The sequence below is a fragment of the Vicugna pacos genome, chromosome 3 (assembly GCF_048564905.1).
Source record: "Vicugna pacos chromosome 3, VicPac4, whole genome shotgun sequence".
NCBI classification, from domain to species: domain Eukaryota; kingdom Metazoa; phylum Chordata; class Mammalia; order Artiodactyla; family Camelidae; genus Vicugna; species Vicugna pacos.
Genome location: NC_132989.1, coordinates 32,382,195 through 32,395,508, shown reverse-complemented (window position 1 = coordinate 32,395,508; position 13,314 = coordinate 32,382,195). Strand labels below are relative to the sequence as shown.

General features: G+C 40.9%; 1 protein-coding gene and 1 long non-coding RNA gene across 4 annotated transcripts in view; one reads left to right on the top strand and one right to left on the bottom strand.

Moving 5' to 3' along the window:
* Positions 1 to 13,314, top strand: part of PRRC1 (proline rich coiled-coil 1) — a 32,306-nt gene that overhangs the window by 10,496 nt on the left and 8,496 nt on the right. For both annotated transcript variants that reach the window (XM_072957529.1, XM_072957530.1), the window contains exons 6-8: positions 594 to 757; positions 1,328 to 1,431; positions 6,105 to 6,207. In XM_072957529.1, coding sequence (XP_072813630.1) covers positions 594 to 757; positions 1,328 to 1,431; positions 6,105 to 6,207 — 371 coding nt within the window. The remainder of the gene's footprint in view (positions 1 to 593; positions 758 to 1,327; positions 1,432 to 6,104; positions 6,208 to 13,314) is intronic.
* LOC107034508 (uncharacterized) overlaps positions 8,548 to 13,314 on the bottom strand; it is a 340,267-nt gene continuing 335,500 nt past the window's right edge. For both annotated transcript variants that reach the window (XR_012069844.1, XR_012069846.1), the window contains exon 5: positions 8,548 to 8,705. This is a non-coding gene — a long non-coding RNA (uncharacterized lncRNA). The remainder of the gene's footprint in view (positions 8,706 to 13,314) is intronic.

Below are 13,314 nucleotides of genomic sequence, written 5' to 3'. Positions count from 1 at the left end.
TTTTTAGGACGCAGAAGTGACATTTTTTAGTAGCAATAACAAGGCAGTACTTTTCCACTGATTTTAAACATTTTGAAAAGTGACTTTTCACAACTTGTGACTATTGGTGGTTTACTGTCTACTAAATGTCAAAGAAGACATAGCAATGATAAGTACCATTTATAATTGTTTATTCTGTTCATAACTGCCAAAGGATTTAGAAATTGGACCCAACCATATACAGTTCATATATTCATAATAACCGAGCATACCATTGTTTCGAGGCCCAAATATTTCCCAGTACAAACTGCTTTTCTTGAGAAGTCACAGACTCAGATGCCGTTAGATGACAGGGGGAAACGTGTGCGTGCACCAGGTGGCGCAGTGAACAGATGCAGACTTCGCTTGAGTTCTGACACCGCTGAGTAGCTGTGTGACCCTAGGGGAGACCTTATCTGCCTCAAGTTTTGTCAGCCAATACAAAAGTTAGTCTACATCTCGCATCGTTTTGCGAGGATGGTAGTAATAATGTAATAAAATGTTAGTGGATGATAGTAACTAAGAGAATTTCATTGTTTTACTATGGAACTGAAATTTTCCTCTGGTCTTTGTAGAATCTGGAGGTGAACTGGATATTGTAGTGACATCAAATAAAGAAGTAAAAGTTGCTGCCGTCCGAGATGCCTTCCAGGAGGTCTTCGGCTTAGCCATGGTCATAGGGGAAGCTGGACAGTCCAATATTGCCCCACAACCAGTGGGCTATGCAGCTGGATTAAAAGTGAGTAAGAGAACATCACTATATACATTACATTCTTCCATGATTCTGATGATAATCCTATCTGTATGAAGCTAATGGGTTTTTACATACTGATACACCAATCTGGTTTTTGATTAGACAGCTCTATAGTATTAGGAAGATAACAGTGGCGTGTTAAAGAAACCCCAAAGAGATTTTGATTATTGGGGCAAGGGAGGAACCACATGCCAGGAGCACAAAAAGAGTAGTCAGTCCTAAAAGAGACCTTCTTAACCCAGTATTAACATTTAAATCCATTACTGAAATTGTTATAGCCCTTGAATCCCATAAGCAGGTTCTGAACTTACGTAGCAGGTCTCCCTTTTTCCTTGTAGTGTCCACAATAGATGTATTATCCATGGGTAGTTTTATTCAGAAATACTTTCATCTTGCTTTTTGAACAGTCCTATCATATCATTTGTTTGAATGTTTGTAATGAGTATATATGTGAGTGTATAGATGTATACATGCATTACTTATATAATCATAAATTAGTATATTTAATACTGACTAGAATAGAAACCGCTTCTAACATACACTTTTGCTGCTCAGGGTGCCCAGGAACGGATTGATAGCTTGCGTCGAACTGGGGTGATCCATGAAAAGCAGACTGCCGTGTCAGTAGAAAACTTCATTGCAGAACTGCTTCCTGACAAGTAAGAAGATTTATTTTTTTAAACATAGTTAGAATTTTTTTCTTGTAAAGAAAACTTTCAAGACAAGAGCCTGTGCAGCTCAGCTCTTAGCACCTTTCAGATGTATAAAAAGCATCACTAACTATCATCATCATGCTGTACACTGTATCCTAATGATTTTTTAATTTTATAATTGGAAGGTGGTACCTTTTAATCCCTTTCATCCATTTTACCCTCCCTTCCAACGCTGCCTCTCCAACCACCAATCTGTTCTTGGTGTATGCGATTTCACTTTTTTACCCCCAGATGGAAGTGGTATCATATGGTATTTGTCTCTGTCTGTCTTATTTCACTTAGCATAATGCCCTCAAGGTCCATCCATTTGTTGGAAATGGAATGGATTTCCTCCCTATTTATACTTTATTGTGTGTGTGTATATATACACACACACACACTGCATATATAATTTGCATTTTCTTTATCATCAACAAATACATGTCTTACCTGTTGGAAATAATGCTGCAGTGACCATGAGGATACATGTATCTTTTCAAGATAGTAATTTTGTTTCCTTCAGATAGAGACCAAGAAATGAAATCTCTGGATCATTTTGTAGTTCAGCTTACTGTCTTCCGTAGTGGCTGCACCAGTTTACATTCCCACCAACACTTGTTATTTTTTGTCTTTTCGCTTGTAGCCATTCTAATAGCGTGAGGTACTGTCTCCCTGCGGTTTTGATTTGCATTTCCCTGGAGGACTGATGCTGCTGAGCGCCTTTCCATGGACCTGTTGGCCATTTCTATGTCTTTGGAAAAGGAGGCTATTGAGATCCTCTTCTCATTTTTTTTATGGGATTGGTTGGTTTTTGCTGTTGAGTTGTATGAATTTCTTTTTTGTATATTAACTCCTTGTCATGATGTACAGATATTTTCTGCCATTTGATAGGTTGCCTTATCCTTTTGTTGATGGTTTCCTTTGCTGTGCAGAAGCTTTTTGATGTAGTTGCCTTTGCTTTTGGTGTCAAATCCAAAAAGTCACTGCTACAGCTGATGGCAGGGAGCTTGCTAGCATTGCTGGTATGCTGTTGAGGAGTTTACATCTCTGCTCACTAGAGACACTGGGCTTTCATTTTCTTTCCTGTGCTGTCCTCATCTGGTTTTGCTATCAAGGTAATGCTAGCCTTGCAAAGTGAGTCTGGAAGTGTCCATCTTCTATTTTTGAAAGATTGGTATGCTCAAACTTTGGTAGAATTCACCAGTGACGCCATCTGCTGGACTTTGGTGTGTTGGGAGGTTTTTTGATGACTGAGTCAGTCTCCTTACAAGTCCTCAGTTTTAGATTTTGTATTCCTTCTTGATTCAGTCGTAGGAGGCTGTGTGTTTTCAGGAATTTATGCATTTCTTCATATATCTAGTAAGGAAAATATCCTATTTTAGAATGAGAAAGAAGAGAAAGTCATGTGCTGGTCCAGCTGTATCCTCTACGTAGCCTGTGCAGCTCAGCTCACATTTCTGCTCTTCTCTCTCCTTTTTAATTGTGAAATGGACATGTGATACCTGCATTCTAAGACTGTGATAACTGTCACTTAACAGCACTAAATATGATACAGTGGCTTGGATGTTGACCTCCAGTAAGAGAAGGAGGCGGCGGCAACTAGTGTCTCTGTGCTAGAGGACAAAGAGGGGGCTAGTGTCTCTGTTCGTCTGTCTTTCTAATGCAGGAGGAGGAAGCTAGGAGGAACTCACCTGGTTTGAGTTCTGTTGAGCAGTACTTCAGCTTTTAGTGTGGAAAATTCATCATTGTTTTTGAGGTATTGGACTTTTAACAGAGGCTTTCTTAATATTGTGAGTCGATTTATAGTGAAAATAACAACTTTCCAGTTATCAAAACTACATTCCTGTAATTACACTGTGGTTTTGTGGTTAGTTTATCTTTCATAATATTCTGTCTAGTACTTGGTAGCTATAGTATACCTACAAAGAGGGTGTATTACAGGCCAGCTGGGGGAGAAAACACGCACAGGTGACCAGTTTTAAATGACTGTAAATTCATACTGATAGGATATGCTATATACATTTTCAATGGAGACACCATCAGATAAGATTTATGAATGCTTGGGACTTGAACTGAGTTTTGAAGAGTGGGTAAAACAGGGTTAAGTGGAAATGAATAGGTAGGACATTTGACTAAGATGCATTCTGGGTAACGGATTCTATCAGCTTGCCTGAACACTGCTGGACAGGAAATGAAGCAGCAGCTCGCGGACAGACTGGAGAGCTTGGAATGCTGGGTTGGCAAGTTTGTAACTTGTGTAAGCACCAAGGAACCCTCCAGTGATCATTATTTCATTTTGTCCCTCTATTAGCCTTTCAATACTCATTTAAGGGTTACCTTAGAGAGGCCATTGTGCCTTTTTCCATGTGTTACATTATAATAAAAATTATGACTTAATAATCTGAAAATACTTTTAATACCACTTACCCCCCTTCACCTTTTCAGTATTGTTTGGTATCTTAGTTGTGTACGCAGTTTGCACTCCCTCAACAGCACTAGTGTTATTCTGTGCAGTCTGTTCACTTAGTTTTTTCTGTGAACTCCTCCCTGGACCAGCTTACCTCTGAAAGGTTGTCCTTGTCCAGAATGTTACTCCACTTTGTCCTTCTTGCGGTTACAGCTCTTGGATGCCTTTACATCCACTTTGTCCTTCTTGCGGTTACAGCTCTTGGATGCCTTTACATATGGCTTGTGTGCTTGTCTAGCTTTCCCTGGGGGCACTGATCTGCCATCAATTGCTCCATCATATGCAGATGTGGTATTTTTCCTCCCAGGTACCTTTTGGGCAGAAGAGTGCCATGTTAGGGAGATTATGAATAGTATATAGCATTATTAGGAAGTCTGTTGATGGTTTCTAGTGTGGATTAAGGAGGAGAAAGGATGGAAACACTGTGATAATAAGGGACTGAGGATCCAAAACACTTGATATGGTTCCCATGGGCAATAAATGCACCGAAGATAAAGTCAGGGAAGCGCGTGCTTATAACTAAGATAAGGGAAGAGCGCGTCAGCCAAAAAAAGAAACCCCAAGTGTCGTTGGCCCCTAACAGAGTTGAGCCAGTATAGACCATTTGTCTGTGATGAACTTTGCATCAGTTCACGCCATGGGAGAAACATTAACATGATGTATATACCAAAATGGAACACCTGTATAAGCAAGAACTGTCACTTCACAAGTTGAAAAATCTTGGTCTATCTCTGATACAATACAAATTGGCATACCTGTTTCAGTTCCTCAGATTCTATCTTTTTTTTCTTCTACATGAAATCTGAGTATCTTGGAACCACAGTTCTTCTTCAGTCTTTAAGTCAGAGGGGCCTCCTTGTAGGATTGCTCAAGTCCCCCTTAGTTCCCCAGCCACATAGGGAGGGTCAGGAGGACAAGAGAGATGCTCGGTGACTGTCTTGGAACGTGAGCAGTGGAGACCAGTGCTCTTCCTCCTGGTGCAGGGGGGGAGGGAGAGGAAGGGAAAGTTTCCTGCGTCGGCAGTCCAGGTGTGGGTGGGCGTGACTGCAGGGTTACAGCTGAGTTGAGGAGAGTGGGCTGCCCTGAAGAGCTAGCAGAGGGGCCCTTGGCGTTCTAACGTGTGTTCACAGACCTCGTAGGAGACACGCCTGTACCTTCAGGGAGGCTGCTGCTCAGGAAGCCGTGCCCGAGAGCCGCGTCACTGCAGTTACTCCCCACCACCTGCATAACACAGCGGGCATGGAAAATACAGGACAGATTCCTACACTTAGTAAGATAGGTATTTAAGGCTCTTAATTTGAAGCAAACTTTGAGGATGTGAATACTACAGACATTACAAACTGCTGTTTTAACACTCAGCAAAGTTGTTACTCAATATATTGTTTTGCTGGTTCTTAAAATATAATGTGGATTGGCAACCTTATTATTATATATTGTCACACTTTAATAGATGTGGTTGGTTTTTAATTTTCTTGCTTTGCATCTTCTCATTTAAACTCATGATTTCAGGGCATCTCCTGGTTTCCTGATGCTCCTTAGGTAAAATGCTGGGGGTGTTATCACTTTTTTTTTATATGAGTATCTTTAAATGGAAAAAGTGTCTTTGATTTCATGAAGCTGTTTTCAAAGAGTGATTCATTGTGAACAATTCAGAAAGTATGATAAGGAGGATTTATCAGGAAATGAGGAGAGGATTTGTTATTTCCTGAATTAGCTTATTTTTTGATTTGCTAGTAACTTTGCAAGTCAGCTATATGTTAATCATAGAGATGGTAATATAATTTAGTAATAATTCTAAATATATAATGAAAATTTCTATTTCCCATATTTTAACAAGTGACATTTTATATTATTTCTGATGAGCCTTTGCATTTTCAAATGAGTAAATTTACCTGTTGCGTATTTGAATATTCCTGTTCCCTTTCCTCTCCTCGAATCTTAGCAAGAAAAGGAACTTTTCATAATATGTAATACTCAATTTTTTTCATTGTTGCTTTTCCTGCCTCTTGGAATTAAGCCAACAGGGTAATGTTTTTATGGATTGTTCTCTTGAAAACCTCAAAAGAATATTTTCCTAATTAATCTAATGTTTTATGTGCATGACAGTACTTCATCTGTTCACTATGACTTGCTTAGCACATAAACAACTTGCAAGTCACACCTTGTTTTGCAGGTGGTTTGACATCGGCTGTCTGATAGTTGAAGACCCTGTGCATGGCATTCATCTGGAAGCATTTACACAAGCCACCCCAGTACCCTTGGAATTTGTACAGCAGGTTAGTTTTAATCCTTTTCTTTTTCATAATCTCCAGAGAAACTTGCAATACTATTTTCAAAATAAGAGTTTTTAATTGGAAATGATATATTCTTGATTTTGCTTCACTTTTTGCTTTTCTGTTCCTTCCCTATTGTTTTACTGCCTCTCTGAGAAGGTGGTCCACCACATGAAGGTGATTAAAAGATTGTAAACAAATACTGTGCATACTGTTAGACCAGTAATTTAGAAAAATTACATAAAATGGCAGTTTCAAACCATTAGGTTGAACCACATGGAACTGCTGTCTTTGAAGTCAAAACCATTCCAATTTTGGCAGTTTCATATGAGTCAACCTAAGTATTTTATTGAAGCTTTATGATGGAAGATTTCATCTAGCTCCAGAAAAAAATCAGAGCCCTAATGGTGTTAAAAGTGAGATCTACAAAGTACATAGGCTCTGATGGGTAGATGGAAAAGTTTCCTATTTTATTCTGTGAGACCAGCTTGTCACCTAACACAAAAAAAAATTGTATCGTTTAATCACTAAATATCAAAATCAGTGGCAAAATTAATAAAATTTTGAAATGTATTAGAAGAACATTAAAAAGGGTTCTGATTAGCTGTATATCCTATAATCTTTGATACTTTCTAGAAACAATGTTACATTCCACATGTTAAGGGTTCAGCCCTACAAGACCCTGCCTCTGTGCACCTCCCCCTGGCCTGTCACAAGTCTAGGTCGTACCCTGTACTTCTGAGTGCCTGCCTATAAATCAGATGTTCCTGTAACCCTCTCCTTGGAGCAGCTCACAGAACTCAGGAAACGCACTTACTCCCTGGATGGCAGGTTTATTATATATCTAACCCAGCCAGATGAAGAGATGCACAGGGCAGGTGTGGGGAGAGGGGGGCACAGCTCCCTGCCCTGTCCTTTTGGGATTTTATGGAGGCCTCATTGGATTGGATGGGCGCAACCGATTAAATCAGTGGCAATTGGTGATTGATTTGACCTCCAGTCCCCTCCCCAAAGGTGGAGGGGGGCCTGGGTGAGGAGTAAGTGGGACTGAAGCTTCCAACCTTCTAATCACATGGTTGGTTCCTTTGGCAACCAGCCTGCATACTTAGGTTACTTGAGGGCTTTCTAATTAGGGCTCTTAGGAGCTCTGTGCCAGAAACTAGTGTTGAAGACCAGATATATATTTCTTGTTATAAAGCACAGTATCACAGTCCACCCCCTGCTCTTCGAACAAGGATTGCTTATAGATTAAAAGCATGCTTACGGTTGGCTGAGGAATCATCTGTTTCCAGTGCTTGTATCTGTAAGTCTGGTCATATAATCACATGGTGGAAAAGTACAGGCAACCTGAGGAAGAAAGAAAAAAGTTGTTATACTAGTGTTCTCCTCCCTTAGCAAGAATTGCTTAGTCCTGTTAGCATTCTTTCCCCCAGGACAACATGGGACTCTGTCCAGGGAAGACACCACTCTAGGCCCCTCACGCCAAGTGTGAGCATGCATTCCCGAAGTCCTGTAACCAGCCCTTCATGCCTCGTCTCCCCCTGTTGTAGACAGCCCGTGTGTCAGTGCCCCTCCCAGTCCTCTATCAGACTAGTCCTCTGAGGGGCGTGCTCTGCCTGCTTTTGGACATTATGGGCTGTAAAGCTGTGTTCCTTACTCTGAAGAAATGCTGCTCAGCTGTGCAAAGGAGTGCACTGTCCTCTGTGCCAGCTCTCTTACAGGGCTCTGCATTTGTCTACCACTGGGTAAGAAGAGCCCAGCCCAGAGTCAGCGTCTCTTTCTGTGAAGACCCGTTTGTTGTCCCCCAGAGATTCCAGCATCAGGCTGATCTGCCAGCTATGTTCAGGCCCTTCCCAACTGGGAATATGCCACGGAGCCATCTGCAGTCTTTTTTTGCTGGCAGTCAGAAGTGGTGCCTCAGTGTACGAGAGGAATGGGTCTAGAGTCAGCCCATCCCTGTGTTGCTGCACTGCCCCCAGATGCACTCACTTCATGGACCCACGAGGCCGTCTTAAGGGAGCACAGGGGATATCTGCTTGTCAGTTCCATTTACCTTTTAAACCCGGAAAGGAGTTCCTCTGATGGGCATCAGCATGTCCTACTTCAATGCAGTCCTCAAATTCCCACAGCGATTCCACAGGGCTGTAGAGCGCATATGGGCATCCTTTTAATAGGCCAGGTTTCCACTGCCCTCCTGCCTGACCGTATGGCCAGACCATCGGCCACTGCCCATGAGTCAGAAGAAAACAGAGGTAGGGGACTTGACCTCTGTTCAGTTCTTTCACCACTGCTGGGAAAACAGCCTGCAGTTCAGCCTTACCGAGCTGATTTGTTTTTACCTTCGTCATTCAGAGTAGTGGACTTCCAGATGGTATGTTATCCATTCACCTGGAACTGCCATCCATAAACCAAGCAGCTCTTTGTGCTTGAGAGCTGTTCATACGGCACTGTGCATGGGGCACTCAGTTCCAGCAGCTCCTCAGGTGACCCCAGACTCTGTCCTAGAGGAAAAGAGACTGTGCTCACCTCCTTGTATTCCCCCTGGCAGCATTATCCTGTTATAAACCGTTTCCATGTGATTATAAACTCTTCTGGGCACTGCCTTCCCTATTAGGGTGTTTCTCCAACATTGTCCCAGACATTAGGAGTATTTCATATTTCAAGATAATTTCACATCTTTCAATCATAGAAGTAGCTTCAGTTAATACTGTCCAATGGCTAGGTAGTAACACCCCTCCAGTGGAAGTTCCACTTTAGAGTCCAAGTAGTCATTGCTGGGAGGCGCTCACAGAGTTCTGCTGTAAGCCTTAGTCCGCGCCCCACATAGGGCTCTGGTGCAGAGAACTGTGTCCCCCGCCAGCACTCCAGCTTCCCTGCCGCACTGTGTGGGTCAGGGCAGTTTTACTGCCTGGTTCCCATATCGCACGCCCAGTTAATCATGCTGGAAGGGTGGATTTACATTCTTCTTTTACAATACTGGACGGGGGAAACATGCTCTAGTGAGACACAATGTCCATCCCCAAAATACAATCAGGTGAAAAAAACAGTCACTTCTCATAAAACCTGTTCAGACGTACCAGTTCTCCTACAAACTTACTGTAATTCCATCATCAGTGGCCTTTGGTTTTGTAACACTAAGCAGGGAAGTGTTCCTCAGCCAGACATCATAGCCAACCAGGTAAATATTTATGTTACATTCAACTTTCATAATCCTGTCAATCTTTACATTTTTACTTTCTTTCAGTCTAATTGTAGCACACGTCAGGACTTCACCAGTGGACTTTGGTAACACAGCACAAGGGACTCCTTCTCCACTCCTGTTTTACCCCATCTTGTGCAGAGGTCTCTGGGTCCTCAGGGGTTGAGCCAAGGGACACTGGCCCTCTTGTCAGTCTTTCTTTTGATTAATCTGTCCAGCTACTGCCCCAGCTGATGGCTCATTTTCTCATGAGGCTGCCCCCTACCTCAGATGCCAGTAGCCAACCCAGGTTATTACCTGTGCATCTCACCGACTTGCTGTAGTTTGGGGGTTCCAGATACCTCCTCCTCCTCAAGAAATCTGTTTACTCACTAGATCACTGGTTTATTAAAAAGGATATAACTCAGGAAGAGCCAGACGGAAGAGGTGCACAGGGCAGGGTATACAGAAAGGGCATGGAGCTTCCATGCTGTCTCTGGGCCCCACTCTCCTCGGATCTTCACATGCTCACCAGCTTGGAGGTTCCCAAATCCTGTCCTTTTGGATTTTTATGGAGGCTTTGTTACACAGGCCCGACTGATTTCTACCTCCAGCCCTCCTCCCTCCCAAAAGGTTGGGTGAGATGGGGTGGTGAATGGGACTGCAAGTGCCTACTGTCGTCACAGGACTGGGTCCCTTGGCCACCAACCCCCATCCTTAGGCTACCTGAGAGCTTTTCAAAAATCACCTCATTAACATAACAAAACACCTTTTTTATGGCTCTTAGCCCGGAGGAAATCCAAGTGAGCACTGTGCCAGAAACTGGAGACGAAGATGAGATAGGTACTACTTATTATAAATCATGGTATCAAAAACATTATATTCTGACCAAGAAGGATTTATCCCAGGAATGGCCAAATGGCTCAGACAAAAGTGAATCAGTTAATGTAGTTGAAAACATGAACAGATTAACAGAGAAAAAGGATTTCAATAGAGTTGAAAAGTATTTGCTAGAAACAACCACCATGCTCATAACTCCTAGCTAATTAAGATTTAAAGGGTACGTGTATACCTTTGAAAGGAAACGCAAAAATGAGATCTAATGATAATACATTAGAAACCTTGTAACTGTAAGGCTGCTTCTGTCACTGTCGCTTTTTAACATTACTTGAAATCAGGGACCAGCTCCCTCCAAAAAATGTCTTTGCAGCCAAATCTGGACTGACCCTTGTTTTTGTAAAGAAGTTTCTTTTTTTTTTTGTAAAGAACTCACCTGTACCCTTTTGTTTACATACTGTTCCTGGTTGCTTCTATACTACAACAGCAGAACTGAGTACTTACAGTAGAGACTGTTGGGCCCATGAAGCCTAAAATACTTACTGTGTAGCTCCTTTTCAGAAAAATTTGGTGACTCTTTTCTAGATGTCTGTCTGATCATTGCAAAAGGACAATTATTATTTTATTTAAAAAATATATATTGTAAAGAGATAGACATTATACTCAAATAACAAAGCATCAAAAATACATATACTATTGATGAGAACAGAACAATGGTAGGAGACTTCAACCCCCACTCACATCATTGGACACATCATCTAGAGAAAATCATTAAGGCAACAGAGATCGTAAATGACACGATAGAACAGATAGACTTAATTTGGTATTTTCAGGACATTACAACCAAAAAAACCAGGCTACACATTCTTTCCAAGTGCACATGGACTGTTCTCTAGGCTAGGCCACATACTCAGACACAAAACTAGCCTCAACAAATTTAAGGGGAAAGAAATTATTTCAAGCATCTTTTATGACCACAGTGGCATGAAACTAGCAATCAACCACAGAAAGAGAAATGTGAAAGAAAGAAAAGTGAATAGAGATTAAACAAACTACTAAAAAATTAATAGGTCAACAATGGTATCAAAAAGGAAATTAAAAAATACCTTGAGACAAATGACAGTGAAAACACAACCACAGAGGATCAATGGGATGCAGGTAAAAGAGTCCTAACAGGGAAGTTCACAGTGACATAGGCTTTCCTCAAGAAACAAGAAAAATCTCAGACAACCCAACCTACCACCTAAAAAAATTAGAAAAAGAACAAACAGAACCTAAGGTCAGCAGAAGGAAAGAAATAAAAAAGGTCAAAGAGGAAATAAGTAAAATAGAGATTAGAAAAATAGTAGGAAAAAAATCAATAAAACCAAGAGCTGGTTTTTTGGAAGGGTAAACAAAATTAAACTCTAGCCAGGTTCACCAAGACAATTAGGGAGAGAACCCAAATAAGCAAAATAAGAAATGAAAGGGGGAAATAACAACTGATACCACTGAGATAACAAAAACCATTAGCAAATACTCTGAATAATTTTATGGCAACAAACTGGATAACTTAGAAGAAATGGACAAGTTTCTAGAAACATATAGTCCAGTAAAACTGAATCAAGAGGAAATAGATCATTTGAACAGACTAGCCACTAGAAGTGAAACAGAATCAGCAATTTAATAACCTCCCTGAAAACAAAAGTCCAGGGCCAGATGGCTTCACTGCAGAATTCTACCAAACATACAATGAAGAACTAATACCGATCCTTCTCAAACTCTTAGAAAAGACTGAAGCGCGGGGGACGCTCCCAAACTCATTCTCTGAAGCCACTATCACCCAGATACCAATAGCAGACAAAGACATAACCAAAGAAGGAAATTACAATGCAGTATATTTGATGAATACCAATGCAAAAGTTCTCAACAAAATAGCAAACCGGCTGTACACAACACCACATAAAAATACATACCACAATCAGGGTGGATTCATCCTAGAGTCACAAGCATAGTTCCACATAAGCAAATCAATCGATCTGATACACCACTTCAGCAAAAGGACAAAAATCACAAGACCATCTCAAGAAATTCAGGAAAAGCAATTGATAAAATCAACACCAATTTATGATAAAAACTCTTACCAAAGTGGGCACAGAGGGAACGTATCTCAACATAAAAGCTATTTTATGACAAACCCACAGCCAGCATAATACTAAGCAGTGAAAAACTAAAGCCTTCCCACTAAAATCTGGAACAAGCCAAGGATGCCCACTCTCACCACTTCTATTCAACATAGTCTTGGAAGTCCTAGCCACACTAGTCAGACAAGAAAAATAAAAAGGATCCAAATTCAAACAGAAAAGGTAAAATTGTCATATGCAGATGAAATCATACTGTATATGGAAAGCCCTAAAGGCGCCACACAAAAACTGCTAAGAGCTGGTGAATGAATTCAGCATGGTAGCAGGATACAAGATTAACATACAGAAATCAGTTGCATATTTTTACACCAACAATGACATAGCAGGACAAGAAAGCAACGAAACAATCCCTTTTAAAATCATATTAAAGATAAAATACTTAGGAATAAACCTGACCAAGTAGGTTAAAGACTTACATGCTGAGAACTATAAAACATTGATAAAGGAAATTAAAGATGATTTAAAGAAATGGAAGGATATTCCATGCTCCTGGATTGGAAGAATTAATATTGTTAAGATGACCATACTACCCAAAGCAATCTACAGATTTAATGTGATCCCTATCAAGTTACCCACAATATTTTTCAGGGAACTAGAACAAATAACCCTAAAATTTGTATCAGCCACAAAAGACCAAGAACTGCCAAAGTGATACTGAAGAAAAAGAATAAAGCTGGAGGCATAACCCTCCCGGACTTCAGACAATACTACAGACGTACAGTAATCAAAACAGTGTGGTATTGGCACAAAAACAGACATATGGATCAATGGAACAGAAAGAGCCCAGAAATAAGCCCAAAGACTTAACAGTCAATTAATCTTCGACAAAAGAGGCAAAAATATACAATAGAAAAAAGAGTCTTCGCCAAGTAGTGTTGGGAAACTGGACATCTGCATGTAAATCAGTGAAGT